Below are 17,261 nucleotides of genomic sequence, written 5' to 3'. Positions count from 1 at the left end.
TTCATATTGGCACTTCGTCTCTTGTGTCCATTATTCGCGCAGCTTGCGTGAAAAGGGTTTCCACCCGCAGTAGTACAGGCCGGAGCAAGGCCACAGCCTCTTCGTTCTCTGCCATATCTCGACATCGCTTCAACGCTGAGTGGACCCCTTCGAGCAGTCGGAAAGTCTCTTGGACCTTATCTGATGTCGGGGCCATGAGAAACAGGAAAACCAAGAAGTTGCCGCATAGGACAAGTTGGGATCGCGCATCTGGAGAAATGCTTGTTAGCGCATCTACATGATGGCAAGGCACAAGCGCAAGACACAACTGGCGGGTACTCACGATCTCCCCAGAACGAGTTCAATGAACGTGAATCGATTCTATCAAGGAAATCGACAAATGGGCTGAATTCTCGTAGGGCTTTATCGTAGTATCGCCGCAGCGCTGATTTCGGGTCAGTCTTTGCAGCCATGTGACTTGGCCACATAAGAGCACGAAGATATAGTGTCTTGACGGCATAGTAACTTAGATGCAGAGGGGCTGTAGCAGCAAGTTAGACAACGTCTAAGAAACAATTGCGATGCACTCAGGTTGGTTGAGTTTACCATTTGTGGTATAATCTTGTGGATCATCCGACTGCATGATGCCAACGCAGCTAGCACGTAGGAGCATCCAGCTCTCAAGCTGTTTCTCGATATCAAACAGCTTTGATTCCCTCGTCTTTGTGTCCGTGATGGTCGTTTTGTATGCCTGGTCAGAGCTGAGAAATATCTTGTTAGAGAATCAAGCCAAATGGGAGGGGCAGGCTATGCGTACTAGAATGAATCGAGCAACTCTCGTAGAATTCGACTAAGTTTGACGGATTCCACAAATCGAGCACTCGCTGTGACATCACTCGAGACAAACGAGGGCTCGAGAAAGCTTAGAGAATCGTCATTTACGTCCTCATCCATCAGAACTTCTTCGATCTGTATCGGCGATGTCGTGAATGAGTCCTTGGCTATGTGAGGAGGGTTTCCGTGGTAAAGAGAAGCCCAAACGTCGGCCATATATGTAGCCCACCACAGCTTTCGTCTCACACTCTTCTCCAGGGGGGCAATCTTCCACAGCCTAGGGTCGCGATGAAGCCCCAGCATCTGTGCTATGGCTGTCGCTTTCGAAGCCACTATCCACGTCCTCGGAGTCTCCATGGTGAAATTGTCTCCTGGTTGCTCGTGAATCAGGAGAAGTGCTGCCTGGAGCGTCCATTTGTTGGGTGCGTGCGTCTCGGTGTGGAGTGCCCAATGTGCCCTCTGGAACAGAGTGTATGAGCTTGGTGGCGTGAGGCCGGCGCATGGAGGGTCACGCTTCCATGAATTCGCGCCTAGGGCGTATATGACACCCCGTAGAGACGCTGGCACGGATATGGCATCGCCATAGTATGCGCGAAGGAAGCGGCTCTTGGACACCACGTAGGTCATGGGATGAACGTATTTGAAGAAGAGCGATACTAGGCGCGGACCGTGTTCTCCCACAAGCTCTTCGATAGAATCAGATACGTCTCGCCTAGCAGCTCGATCTGGTTCGGGAAGAGCATCGAGAACCATGTTAAAATGAATTGGCGGCTCGCCGCATCCCGGATCGCCCGGAAACACCTGGATGACGCCGTTATCTACCCCGTTGTGTTCATTGACGATAATTGATCGTAAGGAAGCTAGCAGATTGGTGTCTTGCTCGCCTGAGAGACCAATAGAGTGGGCTGTGCGCTGTTCGCCCTCCAGCCATGACAGTCGTGGCGTCCCTGTGCTGCTCACGCTGCGAACAGCGATGGACGCGGAGGGTGAGCATGACTGAGGGAGAAGCTCAAGGTGTTCGCTCTCGTGGTGGATAGAGATGGAGCCGGGAGATATCGATGGGATTGCCATTGGCGGACTGGTGTAAACTGGTACGGGCGGAGACGAAGCACTGCTCCGCCTCTGAGGCTGTACCGTCTCCACCGTGTTCGGTGCTTCATCAACCAAGTCGCCAAGGGCCGCAAGCGGCTCTCCATCCTCGGACGAATGGCCACTATGGGAGCTCATCTCGACTATCTCGGTCGCGGTGAGCGAGATGAGCTTTCCCTGGTCATGAGACTCACGTCTGCGTCTGCGGCGGGGAGGAAGTCTTGAGCTGGATTCACAAGGGAGATTCCTCGACTTGCAGAAGAGACCTGTGTCGAATGAGTGTGAGATTCGCTGAGATTGACAACCGATATGGCATCTGTGGCGCGATCTTCACTCACATGGTGGGGCAGTTTCAATGATGCAAGCCGTCTTTCGTCCTCGACAAGCGTCGCAGGGTCTACTCTTCCTGCTCCTCCATGTCCTCGATCCTCCGAATTCGGACCGTACTCTGAAAGCTGGTCCACGCCAGGCAGACGGTTCGACTTCCGCAGGTGATGGAGACGCCATCGAGGGCACTCGTCTAGGCGTTGAAGAGGCTGTGTCTGCGTTGTCCGTGACGCTAGACAAAGATAGTCTGGTGAGGGTGAGATGACAGACGAAGTCAAAGGCGGTGCCTCTGCTTCCAGTGCCGTGTCTGACTGTATCTGTTCGCGTTGACGACGTTGGACTTGGGTTTGGTTTGATACGGGTACGGGGTAACTTGCACTCGGGTGGGGAGCCCCGGAAAGGGGCGGGGTCCAGCGCAGTGGCGAAGGAGGTAATTGGCAGCGACGATAAGGGACCCATTTCTGTGCGGGGGTCTCAACAGGCTAGCCGATAACGGAATAGAGCAATCTTTCCGGCCCGCGATTCGTCAATCGCGTGGCGAGTGGGTACCTCCGATAAGGAAGCTGTTTTTGATTGGGTATCGTGCTGGATAAACGCGAGAGTCGATAATGTTCAACACCACGCCAGTCATGCCCACATAACAATTATGGAATTGCAACATTCCCAATGGATACTTAGCTAGGTATTTGATCACAGAGACAGGCAAATGTACTTAGCCATGAGTGGTTACAATAGATTTTTGACAACTGCGTTTGACTATGATGGATTCTCTTCTATGGATTTCAATGCGAACAGCCATATGTCTGCACCTTTATCCTACAGGCTACCTAACTACCCTATGGTTCCGCGAATCACTTGAAGCACCACAGTTTTGTCAACCACGAGTACACGGATTCACGAGTCGAATCACACAGAATTGAAGACTGGTTAACTTACACACGAGCCCTTTCAACGTATAAACTGCTTGCCCGCGAAGACACGCTGCAGTAGCATCAATTCGACTTTCGATGCGTGAGAAAACCATGTTAGGGATGTCACGTGACCAAGAGACCACGGGTCAGTGGGCCCCTCGCGCCCGCGAGCCCACCCATCAGACTGAAAACACCATCTTCTTCCCTTACAATAACACCCTCCCCATTGGCCCAGCCTCTTGGTCTCCGTACGAACTTTCCTGGCACGGCACAGGCGCTTAGAGACAGGACCCAAGAATTCATAAATGGGAAAATAATCCCGATTTAAATCTAAATTGTTCTTCTATGAACTACTTCAGCTCGCGAACGCGTCAATCACGCTCCGTGGCTGCTTGTACTGCCCTATGGGCTTGTACTCGATCCTTTCAAACCCCATGGACCCAGGTCCTCCCAACTCCATCCCTCGCTTTGAGTCAGTCCATCTGGGTGATGCTGCCATGGCAAGAATTATGACGCGTAGCCCGTACTTATACTCGGGCGTACCCAGGCCAACGCCCGTCTCCGAGTCAATGACAGCTATCAGGTCTGGCACCGCTGCAAGAATGGACGAGCTACCGTCCGCCAAAACGGCCTCAACATAGGCATTTTCGTTCTTGAAGGGAACTTTGATGACAGCCTTGGTGCCATCACTCAGCGCTCCGTCGACTTCAAGCACGCCGTATGTGTGACCGGTCTTGAGAACGCGCTCGACGCTGGTAATTTTACCCTCTGCTAGAACGCACGCACTCGCTGGCCCACCAACTGCATCAATGATGGACCGCATCTTGTCCTCGATGCTCTTCTGCGTAGCCACGGCATAACCGATCCACCATGCCAGCGACACTGTGTTGGACACAGCCTGTTCCTGAACCAGTTTGGCCTTTTTCGGGGGACCAGCATTACCAGCACGGCACCCCATCACGACACACGCGGCACGTAGCGTCTTGTCGACCATTTTGTCGGTACGTGTCTCGGTCATGGTCACCACCGTCCCGTCGCCGCTGGCGATGCTCGTTGGCACCAGCGCTTCTCCCTTGGAAGAGCCGTACACGTTGAATGTCAATTGCCACATCGTAGGATAAGCCCGGCCCATAAGATCGGCGTCCAAGCACGGTACACCCTTCTGAGCTGAGACGCCGAGGTTGACAACACCATTGCCACCTCCGATCTCAGCTGCCAGAAATCCAGACACCTCTGGGCTGCCAGTGGCCCGAATCAGCTCTTCGTGCGCCCGCAGGCATTCGTTGTTCTCCAGTCGCTCCATGCTAACCTCGGGGCTGCCGATGCAGGCAGTCCAGCCCACGAGACTATCTTCGGGCAGGTCTGATGGAGAGACAACTCGAACAGAGCCAGGAGCGCTTGTTAGGATCGACTTGGCCTTGAGGTACTCCTGATATGGATCACCACCGCCACCGCACCCGAGGACTTTGCAGCCAGCGGCGATGAACTCCAGATCACTAGCCGAAATGATCCATTCCCGGCCCTTGATCGTTGGTCTGTAGGTTTGTACATCGGCAGGTTCTTCGATCGCCACCTCATTTCCATTCTGTGTTGCAGTAGTCTTGGTTGTATGCGTGCTCGTATCCAGATCTTCTTCAAAGTCATCAATCGTCTCGTTTGCGGCCGATGTCGCGACCACCACATCTAACTCGCCAATTGCTCGAGCAATGATGCGAGCTTTGCCGTCCGCATACTGAATAGGGAGAATGGTGAACTCGGCTACATCCACGGTCTTCTTCTTCGCACCCTGGCTCATCGTCTTCTCAATCGCCAAAGCCCGAACTTTCTCTTGGGCCTGCTTTACAGTCTGGTGGGTTGTGTCCACGACTGTGTCCACTACGGCAGATACCCTCGAGATAGCAGCTCCAACAGCGTTGGCAACCTCACCGCCCTGGACGGTGCGGATCGCTCGCACGCCATTCCACTCCTGCTTGGTGTCGACAATAAGCGCACCGCCTCCCACGATCAGTACATCAACTGCCCCCTTCTGAATCTTGGTTCTGTCGATGAGCTGTTCCAGGCTCTGCTGCATCATGACCTGAGCCTTGTCCAGCAGCTCCTTGGGGACATCGGACAGGCGATCGATATCACCGCCGACGGCTTTGAATGGGTTCTTCTGGGGATTGGAGGCAACAGCAATGTCTGAGCTGGTAAGGTACTCTCCACCGAATATCTTGGCCTTGGTCAGAAGCTCGAGAGCGACGCTGCCAGGACCAACACTAAGCTCCCCATTGCCCAAGTCTCGAACAATGCTGCCACCACCAAGACCGATGCTCTCAACTGCAGGCAGTGCGAAATTGGTACGCACACCACCAACAAAACTGGTCACGGAGCTCATCATCGGCAGACCATTAGCAAGGAGCAGCCCACTGTCCGAAGTGGTTCCTCCAATGTCGACAACAACAAGGGCATCCTCCCGGTTGGCCTTCCCATTGCCCTCGCTTTCCATGGCTGCGCGCCACAGAAACTCTCCGCCACGGATGGAGTTGGTAGGGCCGGAGTTGAAAGTGCGAATGGGCAGCTCGATTGCGTCTGCCGCTTTCAAGACACTGCCATCATTTTGGGTGAGGTATAGAACACAAGATTCGTTCTTGAAAATGTCTCGAATAGCGGTCTGGAAGCCCCGAATTGTCTGCTCAGCTAGAGGCCGTAGAGTCGCATTGAGAATTGCAGCGTTCTCTCGGGCAAGGAAGCCAAGCTGGGACACTTCGTGCGACATTGTGACACGAGGCTTTGGCTTTCCACCCTTCAGCTCCGTCATGCGTTTCATAAGGATCTCTGCTGCGCGCGACTCTTGTGTGTGATTCATCGGCGAATACATGCCCGAGATGACGATGTTTGTGTCGCCCGCCTCAACCAGCAGCTCCGCGACATGTTCGATCTCAGCTTCGTCGAGGGGGCTGATCTCCTCGCCGGATATTTGGTAGCCGCCATGGCAGAAGTAGGACGGGGCCTCGATCTTGTTTCGTAAATCGGCGGGGAAGTCGATGAATGGTGGCAGATCGCGGCCGAAGCCCTCGTTAGGTCCTCCGCATAGCCGCACCACGCTCACATGTTGTAGCGTCGCGGACCTCTGGACGACGGCGTTGACGAAGTGTGTTGTGCCAATCACGACGCACCCAATGGAAGAGAGAGACACGCCGGAGGCATCTATGACGGTGCGGACGGCATTAGTGATACCAGTCGTGATATCGGCAGTTGTAGGAGCCTTGTGTGAGGCAAGTATGGACACAGGGTCGAGAGACACAAGAACAGCATCGGTGTTTGTGCCTGCGCATGTCTGTTAGTGGTCTGATTCACAGTCCCTGGACCCATTCCACATCTTACCTCCTACATCGACACCTATTCGGAAGGTGGCCGTCTGCTCTTCAATTCGTGATGGTGACATCTTTGCGATCCAATCAAGCTTCGGAGCTCCAGTGACACAAAGTTCAATATGCCTCCAGCTTATGCCAATCGCCCAGGATATACAGCCTCCATTTATGTGCAAAGACGTGGCATCTTTGCACACGCGAAAGGAAGCAACATACTGTCTCTTTGCTCCAAATCCCACAAGCTACGTAGGTAGTGCAAAGTCCCCGAGGCTATTCTGGTGAATCAGAGTACAATGCAACGAGACGCTGTTGTGAGTCCCCACTGACGTCGGCCAAGTGCGGTAGGCCGATCGTGTCTTCCGGATTATGCACAGTAGGCCGATGGGGTCTCAATCACTGCGAATTCGGGCAAGCTCCAACCTCCTCTATTACCCCGGATTCTTATCTGTCAACGAGTAATCAATTGCACCGCAAGGCGATCCGATTCGACATTTACGCCGCCATTGGCCCACCAGGTCCTCCTTTGCGAGCGGGCTCAGGCTCGACTCAGATAAGCGTTCCAGTGCATTGGCTCTTTGCGGGGTTGCAGCCATCGGCCTACTCTGCAGACATTGTTACCAGACGGGATTAACTAACCAGTAAGCAACGAATCTTCTTGGTGTGTTGTGGTAGACCGGCATTGCGGGGTTGATCGTACAGAGTTGGATATCCGGGCATGGTCGGCACAACACATCGCCAATCATCCACTGCTCCAGAGCGAGAGGCCGAGTCCACGTAGTACGACTTGTCGAGTGCATCAGCCGGAGGCGCCCGACGGCAATTGTATTTAGGACAATGGCGTGCGACCTTGGCCATCGCTACATAGTAACAAGTCCAACGACGGAATAACAGCTCTTTACACAAGTTAGTGTCTAACTCGGCGCCACTAAGCCATCGCCATCACTGTCAGCATCGTCATTGACTGTCTCACATTTGCCCTTGAGGCTCTTTATTAACCACAAACTCTTTCCTACTCAACACCAGTCTTGTCAATGGGCTCCCTCCCTGATCAGACAATGGCTATCCCGGTCATCGACTTTGCACCGCTGCTCAGCGACGACTCTCAACACGAGACATATGCAAAGTCCGGCAAGGAGATATTCCACGCCTTCAAGCACGTTGGCTTTGCATACATCAAGAACCATGCAGTTCCGCAAGAGATGGTAGACGAGGCATTCGGATGGGTAAACTGACACGCTGGGCATCCTCACATGTTGCAACAAGCTAACTGAGAAATTAGAGCAAGAAGTTCTTTGATCTGCCACAAGAAGAGAAGGAAAAGGTCCCCCACCCGCCCGAAGGGTGGTATCATCGTGGCTACTCTGGCATTGGCCGTGAAAAGGTCACGCAAATGGTGTTCGATGAGGCTGGTATTGCACAGGAGCGCAAGAAACCCGACTTCAAGGAGTCTTACGAGATGGGAAATGAGGAAAACACTGCGACTCTGCGCAACATCTGGCCTGCAGAAGAGGTGATTCCGGGCTTCCGCGAATTCTTCATCAAATTCTATGAGACGTGCTACGACATGGAGCTCAAGCTACTGCGTGCCATCGCCGTCGGAATGGGTCTCGAGGATAACTTCTTCGTCGACTATCACAAGGAGAAGAACAACCAGATCCGGCTACTGCACTACCCGCCAGCTGTGGAGGAGCTTATGGCCACGGGCAAGCTGGATGGCATCGGAGCGCACACCGACTTCGGCACGCTGACGATGCTGTTCCAGGATGAAGTCGGCGGTCTCGAAGTAGAGGACATCCACAACAAGGGCACATACATCCAGGCACCTTACATCCCCGGAACCATCGTGGTCAACATTGGCGATTTCCTGATGCGCTGGAGTAACGACGAGCTGCGGTCTACGATGCACCATGTGCGTGCGCCGGCGGCAGAGGAGCCCAAGGACAGGAGCCAGGTGCGCATGACGAAGGAGCGCTACTCGATCCCGTACTTTGTGTGCGCTGATGCCGAGCGTACGATCGACTGTGTGCCAGGATGTTGGGGGCCCGATCGGCCGAAGAAGTATAAGCCTGTCAACGCCATGGACTATATCAACATGCGGCTCAACTCGACGTACTAGGGGTGTAGTTGACTCGAAGCTGGATATCACATGACTGATGGTATGCATGTTAGTATAAGCAGGTAGTTGCTAGGCAGAAGTACAGTCTCAGTCCCGAATCACCCATGTACAATTTTAATGAGACTCACTTATCCTAACCATCTTGCCATAAACAACTGGTACTACGGTGTTTTAAAACATGAGTTTATGCTACCGGCATAGATTGGTCGCTGTGCTCTTTGTTATCAGACCAAAGCCCTTCTGGAGCTGTCATGATACGCAACCAAAAACCTCTCCGCGTGTTGTTGACATGATAGGCATCTCGTGATATCTCGGGATGGCGATTAGTTATAAGCGGCATCTCAGCTAGACCGAATCCTATGATTATCTCACGACGCTGTTACCGACACGAAGACAAGTCAATCAATAGTTCCAGAGTGTTTGGCCAAGACCTGCCCAACAAGATAACCGAAACCCTACTGCCGACAACAAATGACATGGAACAAAGGCTCGATACCCCGACTCTCGATCGGCCAACTCGCTGTTCATCAATGATGCCCAGTCAAGAGCCAAGCCAATGGCTGAGGGTGTTCTGGAACGAGCGTCGGCAGAGCAGAGAGCAGTTAGGCATTGGTAGCAGGGTGCCTAAACTGCAGCGGGGGTGTCCTAACCATGCCAACCATCTTGGGGCTAGGGCGGGCTGATTCGCGAGTCGGGGGCTCTCAGTTCGGCTCCGCCATTCCTTCAGGGTAATCATTCCCGTTGGCTTGGGCGATATCGCCTCGGTCGGCCAACTTGGATAAGTAGTTGGCCGATGGAAGGCCGCCTAGCTGGAAACGACCTTCACGTGCAGCCTCTCGCGAAACTGACTATCCAACAAGCTATTGAGAATCATTGAGACAGCCGCTATCACCAAATGATACACTGATACTGCAATGCTGATTTTGTTTGTATTAGCCTCGTCGGCCTGTTCCGGTATAATCCGGCCCTCTCCTAGTAGAATGCGAAGTTGTATCTTATCAGCTGTGTAATTTCGTGTGAATTACCGGATTTGCAGACCCTGGGACTTCGAACTCGACGCCAACAAGGAATCTCTGGATAATCCCAAGCAATGGCCAACAATGAGCTTATGAAGGCCGTCATCTTTGACGGCCCCTTCAAAGTATCCGTGCAGGATCGTCCAGTGCCAACACGTGAGTGCGCGAGCCCCATGTCCAGTTGGCAGTCATTACATTTCCATCTGCTAAGAATGTTCGCTGGGAAGTGCAAGACAGTCGTGATATCATCATCAAAGTTACAGCTACAGCACTGTGTGGCTCGTATGCACCATGACCCAAATACCTTTTGGCATTGACTAGGTTCTGACATGTAGGATGGAGTGAGCTTCATGTATATCGTGGCCATGAACCCTCCGAGCCAGGGTTTATTATGGGTCACGAATTCACCGGCATCGTAACGCAAACCGGTGAGGACGTCGAGACGGTTCAGATTGGCGATCAAGTTGTTGTACCCTTCACGGCATCTTGGTAGGTGAAATCAAATCACCAAGTTTGACTTCAGTTACTGAACTCGGGTACGTCACAGCATGAATTGCTTCTACTGCCGTAACGGTTGGACATCTCGCTGCGCATCGTCCCTACCCTTTGGCAGCCCTCTCCTGGACGGTGGGCAGGCGCAGTATGTCCGTGTTCCCTACGCTGATGGGACTGTGATCAAGTCGCCTACTGGAGCCCCTCAAGAGACGCTCGTTCTGATGGCTGACATCTTCCCAACCGGATTTTTCGGCACCAAGAACGCGTTCAAGATGCTAGATGGAATGGATAACTCAGAAGCAACTGTGGTCGTCATTGGATGCGTTCCAGTTGGGCTCTGTGCGATCATTTCTGCACTCGAGTACAAGCCGAAGCACCTTTTTGCTATCGATGGTGTAGAAAGCCGCTTGGAGCTGGCAATGACGCTTGGCGCAGAGCCTTTGAACTATGTCAAGGACCACGATACTATGATGCAGAAGATTATGGATGCTTCGGAGGGAAGAGGGGCAGACGCGGTGATTGAGGTCGTTGGTCTGAGCAAGGCGCTTAGAACTGCATGCGACATCATTCGCCCTTGGGGTGTCATCAGCAGCATTGGTGTACACAACGCAGAGGTGAGAGTTGATAGAAGACCCCCATTTACATCCAAATCAGTGTGCTAACCATAACCTAGATCCCATGGACAGGAACTGAGGCATATGAGTAAGTCCTTCTATCCAATGTATTTTCCATCAGCGCACAGTGGTTAAAAATCCCATAGTAAGAACCTCCGAATTCAGATGGGTCGGTGTCCGGTTCGTGCGGTCTTCAAAGAAGCCCTCGAGGTACTTACGCGCAATCACCAGAAGCTGAAGTAGGTACACCCATGCCCACCCCCTGAAGGTTCCTTGTACTGATAGTACCGTCCATAGCTTCATGTTTGAGAAAATCATGCCTCTTACAGAGGCCGTGGAGGCCTATGAGATTTTTGACAAGATGAAGGCCCAGAAGGTCATCTTTAATCCAGATGAATAATGTTCTCTTCGCGCTCGCAAATATGAGGACAGACTGGGTACATGGAAAGATTTCTGGGCTTGACTAGATCCTAGTCTTTAGTCTTAACATGAGCTGGCTTAACATAGCCAATTATCCGCGACAATTCTCTCTAAACTCCAGAGAATGATCACCCATCAAGTCGATTAGAGGGCATTGCAGACCAATAAAGGTATCTATGGAGGATAGACAACAGTCTTTGACGACCCTGATGCACACAAGGTGATGTTGCAAGGCAGGTCCAACCCCAACTCACACGTTGACCAGACGCCGATATTATGATACGCGGGTACAAAACTAGCTTGGCCAATTTTTGGATTCAAAGACAGAAACTTTTGTTCCTATTTGCTCTATCCTTCACGAGGTGGCTCTGTCTCAGTCACCACCCTACTCATCGTCACCGAAAAACACCTTAATGGGCATCCAGCTGTCCCCAACAACCTTGGACCGCGTCTTGATACCAGTAAGCTCTGCAATCTCATCCTCTGACAGGGTCCATCCGTCCAAGTCAAAGTTGGAAGCAATGCGCGTTGGTGTCACGCTCTTGGGAATAACACTCGTTCCGCGCTGCAATCCCCATTTTAGACTAAGAATAGTGTTAGTGCTAGACTCGCCTGAATTGTTCTCCTGTGGCCATCTTACAGGATCTGGGCAGATGTCTTCCCCTTGGCCTCTGCGATCTTTGCCACTGTGCCATTCTTGACAAGATCGGTGTGACCGTTGATGGGCGAGGTCGAGTTACCACCCAGGCAGCTGTATGCAGTGCAGTGTATGCCCTTGGATTTGCAGTATTCCACAAGCTTAGGCCTGATTCATCGTATTGATTAGCAAACGAGATTCTCAAAAGTGTGGTCGAAAAAGCCTCACGAAGGATTGTAAGGGTGCAACTAAGGTTGGTAGGTCAGTTAGATCATCTGGAGTCCCCATGTCATTCCCGGGGAGATGACTTACCTCAAGCTGGTTTACTGCGGGGATAACCTTGCATGATGGGTCGCTGAGAAGCTTCTCGAGATGGCGGATCTGGAAGTTGGACACCCCAATGTTCTTCACATTTCCAGTTTCAAGCAGCTTCTGCATCTCTTGCCTGTGCCGGGTTAGCTGTGATCTCGTAGAACGCTTCAGCCTCTTTACCATGTCTTCACATAGTCCCAATCAGAGAGGTGTTTGGAACTGTCTGTTGGGTCCGTAGAGCAGGGGAAGTGCACCAGGAATAGGTCGACGTAGTCAAGCCCCAAGTCTTTCAGGGAGGATGCCAGGCCTTCGCTTGCACGATGATGCCAGTCATTGTCTAGCTTTGTCGTAACCCAAATTTCCTCCCTAGGAATGCCAGAGGCGCGAATGCCATCTCCAACTTCCTTTTCATTCTTGTAGTTGAAGGCGGTGTCAATGTGTCGGTACCCGTTCTGCAGGGCGTACTTGACAGCATCCCGGGTCTGATCTTCGGCCGACTGCCAGGTACCTAGGCCAATGGCCGGAATGGAGGCACCGGTGTTCAGCTTGTAGCGGAGGGAAGTTGCGTTCTTGGCATCCATCTTGATTCGTATCGGATGGTGTGTGTGGCGTTGTGTAGAGCTGGAAGTGAGATGATATGGCGATAAAGGATGTCGAACCAGAACGAGTTATGAGGCCTGGGATGGATGTTTATCGATCTATTGTCGGCTTCAGATTTGCCGACGTTGTTTCCGATCTACAACCCTTGCCTAAGTTTGTGTGCTCAGCAGGGTCAGGGTTGAAGCGTCATCGCTAGTTATCAGCAGTAGTCAAGCGACACAATCTCCTATCAGGTTGGCGTCGGCCTAGATTGATCGGCCTACCACCTGCGCTAAGGATTCGGCCCACCTGATGGTGTTACCGCTTCCGACCCTTGGAACTGCATCACAACCTAGCTGTCCTTCACATTTAGTCATGAGAAAGCAAGACAAATAAGAATGCAGATGATTGATCGACCCCCAGAATAAGCACAGAAGCAAAACGCACGCACTGCTCGCAGTTTCATGCATGCACTGTGGGGGTGACCTTGACTCCAACCAAGAAAACATCAAGTCCAAATTCCAAACACATTCGTCCCTAGGTAGCCAACATGGCTATTGACTGGGAAAAGTACAAGCGCAAGCTTGAGTGGTAAGATCCCTATTAGTGAAACTCGATGGTTGTGTAGTTTGGCTGACTCGAACCTCGCAGCCCCAAAGACGATGAGGCAAACTACGATAATACACAGTGGTGTAATCGCGATTTGATTCCCATCCCCCCTGAGCGGCAGACCTATGGGCAGTGGTCCTATGTCGGTATGTCGAGATTTCTCCTGTGAAGAACTCCTTGGATTGAAATTGCATTCTAGGCTACTGGACCGTCTCTGGCTCTTGTGTGTCCGCCTGGACGACGGGCAGCACGCTGCTGGAGTTTGGCCTAAGCCCACAGCAGGCCATCGGCTGTGTGGTACGTGATTCTCTAAGCTCACAGTGGTGTTTTGCGAGACCCAGGTGAAAGAGTTTCCCTAACGAAAATTCCAGATCCTCGGTGCAGTACTGACTGGACTTTTGGCCGTCGCCTGTGGCTGGATGGGCGCTCATCATCATATTGGCTTCACCGTATCCAGCCGCTTCAGTTGGGGCATGAGAGGATCGTATTGTGGGTGTTTGATCATATCATTTCAACACGTGCCATTTATGCTAACATGTTGCAATCAACAGTTCCTGTCATTCTGAGAGTGTTTGTGTCATGCATTTGGTTCGGAATCCAAGCCTTCTGGGGCGGACAAGCTACGAGAGTCTTGATCGGTGCCATCATCCCAGGTGAGTAATCTCCCAAGTGTCAGAAGGCCAGGATACCAGTTGACATTTCATTCATAAAGCTTTCGCCAACATGAAGAATTATTTTGCCGAGAGTTCGCATCTGGAGACTAAGGACTTCATTGGTCTCATCATCTGGATGTTTGTCTTTGTCCCATTCGTCCTCGTCAAGCCAGAGAAACTGCAGATCCCATTCGTCATCTGCTTTGTTTTGTTTTGCGGTACTTGCACTGGTCTACTCATTTGGTAAGCATCAATAAATTGGAGCTCACATGTAATATAACCACATGCTAACTACCCACAGGGCTGTGTCCCAGGCTGGGGGCTCTGGTAGCATGTTCCACCAACCCGGCACCGCACCAAATGTTGGCTGGGCGTTCCTCTTCGGTATAACCTCAATTCTTGGGGCCTGGGGTGCTGGAACTCTTGGGCAGTCTGACTGGACTCGATATGCCAGGACGCCGAATGCTCCTATCCTCTCCCAACTTGTTGCATCCCCTCTAACTATCACGGTGACGGCAATCATTGGAATTGTTGTCACGAGTGCTGCCCGTGAGGTTATGGGTGGGGACATTGTTTGGAGCCCCATCATGCTCCTGGGTGAGATCCAGAACTACTATAACAACAGCTCTGGCGTTAGAGCCGCCGTTTTCTTCGCCAGCCTTGGCCTTGTCGCCTCACAGCTTTCGATATCGGTCGTGCTCAACTCCGTCTCTTGTGGAATGGACATGGCTGGCCTCTGGCCCAGGTATATTAACATTCGACGTGGTGGATATATCATGGCCGTCATCGGCATCGCTGTTCAGTGAGTTACATTGGAACTTGACAGGGTTGACGTCTCAGCTCACAACTTTTGGCAGACCTTGGCAACTTTTGACCACTGGTACAAAGTTCCTCCAGGTGCTAAGTGGTTTCGGTATCTTTATGGCTCCAGCGACAGGCATTATGCTTGCCGATTATCTTGTTGTTCGGCGCCAGAAGCTCAAGCTGAACGATCTCTACATCGGGGACGCTTCATCCATTTACTGGTATCAGGGTGGATTGAACTGGCGTGCCCCAGTGGTTTTCATCATGGCCATGTGGCCATTTATTCGTCAGTTCCTCATGCCACACTACATTATGTCATCTAGCTACTAACAAGACAATAGCTGGATTGGTGGGTACCGTCAATGCATATGACGGATCACAGTACCAGAGCTGGATCCGTTTGTATAACCTCACATTCTTGGTCGGCGTTTTCTGGAGTTTTGCATTGTTTTGGGGTCTTAACACTATCTTCCCTGTAAAGGGCCTTGGTGAGGAGACACCCTTCGAAGGCGGTGACATTGTCTTGGGAGTTGAAACTCCTGATGGTGTCAGCGAGGATGGAAAGGTAAAGGTTGAAGTATAGGCATCTACCAGGACGCAGGGACCACCCTTTGACGTCCATGATGAGTGGCTCAATTGCTACTCTGGGGTTGAGTCTGTTTCCTCTTCTTATCTTGCCTTCGTCCTGCTCCCTAGCTCGGCGAGTCTTCTCAAGAGAGTTGAAGCTTTGGTACATGTTTATTGCTTGATTAGCTTGAGATAGGTTTTAATGTGAAGTTCAGGTACTCGTCCTGCTTTGAATTCCATCTTCACGAATCTTAGGTGCTACTTCAGGTTTCCTGGGACACTCTTTGCGATGGGGGAGACAGGCCGCTCATTATACGGTTAAAGGACCCGAGCAAGCAGAAGGGTATCAGTGCAGCAGTGTCAACATAGTAACGCGTCAAATGGCATTCTCGAGATCAGTAATGGAAGGCCAAACATCAAGCCTTTGAACTGGCCATTGCTCTACTTTTCACACTCAAATACAATGCCGTTCGCCCTCCTCATATCTTCCATGACCGTAAGAACATTGACGGTTAGCTGCTTCAGATGACTCTCGGCCTCTTTATCCCCTTCTTGAATAATCCGCCCAATCTCCTTGGCCTCCCAGGTTAAGTTCAAGAAGCCAGTATACTCGGGGTTCGTGTCACCGAGCTGTTCGGCCTCCTTTGATCCTCGGGGAACAAATTCCACTGTATTGATATCTGTCACGCCAGTTCCGCCGTTGATCCTAATGGTGCCCTTCTCGCAATAGATCTCGGTAGGGGCAGTCGACGTGTACACCTTGCTGGTGTGAGCGTGCACCGTAAAGTCGCGTTCATGCTGCGAAGACTGAGACGAATATTGGAAGATGATGTGACCGCCGCCATCAACACCAGTGCGGATGATAGCAGGGTAGTATGTCTGGCTTGCAGGCTTTCCGAAGAGAGCCAGAGCAAACATGACGACGTAACACCCCATGTCCCACAGGCAACCTCCGCTAAACTTGGGTGAAAGAACGTTTGGCTCCTCGCCCTCCAACACCTTGGCGTACCGTGACGAGTATACGGCCATGTTGAGACTGGCGCCGTAGACTGGTCCGAACTTCTCGGTTCGGGCCGTTTCATCGTTGAGTAGGCTTTGCAGCTTCTGGAAATTGGGTTCTTGGATGTGTCGATAAGCCTCCAGAATGAACAGCCCCTTGGAGTCGGCGAGTTGGTAAAGGGCTTCAAGCTCCTTGACATTGGAGGCAAAGGGTTTCTCCATGATGACATGCTTCCCAGCACCGAGTGCCTTCAAACCTTGCTCATGATGGAGTGAGTTTGGAGAAGCAATATATACAACATCGATGTTCGAATCGGAGAGCATCGTGTCCAAGTTGTCGTACAATTTGATGGCGGCAACATCTTTGATGGAGGGAGTCTCTGAGACGAATTTGTTGGCGGTATCCAGGCTTCGCGAGTACACTGCCTTCAGCTGGAACTTCTTGCTCTCATGGGATGACTGCACAAAAGAATTTGTGATCCAGTTTGTACCTATGATTGCGAGACCTAGAGGGGCTGACATGTTGGCTGATGTATCCGGGTGGTGTGATGATTCTGTGTGTTGAGATAATTTGTTGAAGTGCGGAGGTTCACAAGTGGTCGAATCTGACTTCGTGGTTGGCTCTTGCATGAGACTGTCACATGACTTTCGGTGAAGACTTGGTCACCAGATGAGGAAAAAAGTTAACCCCCTCAATGCTTGACATGGAAGTTCTGTGGACCCTGCTCTGGTGCTGGTGGCTCCAGAGGCAGATGAACCGAAACATAGGGCGCAGGCCATTAGTTCAAGGATACGTAATACCCTAAATGATGGCCGTGGCGCTTTAGCTCAGGAATGGCTGGTGGAAACAAACACTCGAGCTGAGGTGACTGTATTTGTTTATGAGGTTTTGCGAGGCTACTACTGCTGGGATGATGACCCCTTACTCGGAGCTTTATCTTTGTTGG

General features: G+C 51.8%; 7 protein-coding genes across 7 annotated transcripts; 3 read left to right on the top strand and 4 right to left on the bottom strand.

Moving 5' to 3' along the window:
• Position 1: 1 nt before the first annotated feature.
• Positions 2-2,589, bottom strand: NCS54_00628100 (Zn(2)-C6 fungal-type domain-containing protein; the record flags this gene model as incomplete). Its single annotated transcript, XM_053151749.1, has 5 exons — positions 2,241-2,589; positions 797-2,168; positions 586-740; positions 323-520; positions 2-249 (listed from the first exon to the last, which is right to left on the bottom strand). The coding sequence occupies exons 1-5, from the start codon at positions 2,407-2,409 to the stop codon at positions 2-4; spliced, it is 2,142 nt and encodes a 713-aa protein (XP_053007724.1). The 5' UTR covers positions 2,410-2,589.
• Positions 2,590-3,495: 906 nt separating this feature from the next.
• On the bottom strand, positions 3,496-6,567 carry NCS54_00628000 (Hypothetical protein; the record flags this gene model as incomplete). The annotated part of the gene is made up of 2 exons (XM_053151748.1): positions 3,496-6,449; positions 6,507-6,567. 2 exons carry the CDS (start codon positions 6,565-6,567, stop codon positions 3,496-3,498), a joined length of 3,015 nt encoding a protein of 1,004 aa, XP_053007723.1.
• A 957-nt stretch (positions 6,568-7,524) lies between these two features.
• On the top strand, positions 7,525-8,609 carry NCS54_00627900 (Fe2OG dioxygenase domain-containing protein; the record flags this gene model as incomplete). Its single annotated transcript, XM_053151747.1, has 2 exons — positions 7,525-7,716; positions 7,773-8,609. 2 exons carry the CDS (start codon positions 7,525-7,527, stop codon positions 8,607-8,609), a joined length of 1,029 nt encoding a protein of 342 aa, XP_053007722.1.
• A 1,090-nt stretch (positions 8,610-9,699) lies between these two features.
• NCS54_00627800 (Hypothetical protein) lies at positions 9,700-11,134 on the top strand (the record flags this gene model as incomplete). The annotated part of the gene is made up of 6 exons (XM_053151746.1): positions 9,700-9,907; positions 9,961-10,114; positions 10,173-10,734; positions 10,794-10,822; positions 10,881-10,973; positions 11,032-11,134. The coding sequence occupies 6 exons, from the start codon at positions 9,700-9,702 to the stop codon at positions 11,132-11,134; spliced, it is 1,149 nt and encodes a 382-aa protein (XP_053007721.1).
• Positions 11,135-11,539: 405 nt separating this feature from the next.
• NCS54_00627700 (Aldo-ket-red domain-containing protein) lies at positions 11,540-12,684 on the bottom strand (the record flags this gene model as incomplete). The annotated part of the gene is made up of 5 exons (XM_053151745.1): positions 11,540-11,738; positions 11,795-11,959; positions 12,020-12,039; positions 12,104-12,236; positions 12,284-12,684. 5 exons carry the CDS (start codon positions 12,682-12,684, stop codon positions 11,540-11,542), a joined length of 918 nt encoding a protein of 305 aa, XP_053007720.1.
• A 548-nt stretch (positions 12,685-13,232) lies between these two features.
• Positions 13,233-15,331, top strand: NCS54_00627600 (Hypothetical protein; the record flags this gene model as incomplete). The annotated part of the gene is made up of 9 exons (XM_053151744.1): positions 13,233-13,273; positions 13,334-13,437; positions 13,491-13,588; positions 13,663-13,780; positions 13,843-13,944; positions 14,004-14,187; positions 14,246-14,746; positions 14,802-15,034; positions 15,090-15,331. The coding sequence occupies 9 exons, from the start codon at positions 13,233-13,235 to the stop codon at positions 15,329-15,331; spliced, it is 1,623 nt and encodes a 540-aa protein (XP_053007719.1).
• A 425-nt stretch (positions 15,332-15,756) lies between these two features.
• Positions 15,757-16,836, bottom strand: NCS54_00627500 (GFO-IDH-MocA domain-containing protein; the record flags this gene model as incomplete). Its single annotated transcript, XM_053151743.1, has 1 exon — positions 15,757-16,836. One exon carries the CDS (start codon positions 16,834-16,836, stop codon positions 15,757-15,759), a length of 1,080 nt encoding a protein of 359 aa, XP_053007718.1.
• Positions 16,837-17,261: the final 425 nt, after the last annotated feature.

This window comes from Fusarium falciforme, chromosome 4 (assembly GCF_026873545.1).
Source record: "Fusarium falciforme chromosome 4, complete sequence".
Classification (NCBI taxonomy): Eukaryota; Fungi; Ascomycota; class Sordariomycetes; order Hypocreales; family Nectriaceae; genus Fusarium; species Fusarium falciforme.
Note: the sequence above shows the minus strand (reverse complement) of the source record. Positions and strands in the feature narration are given on the sequence as shown.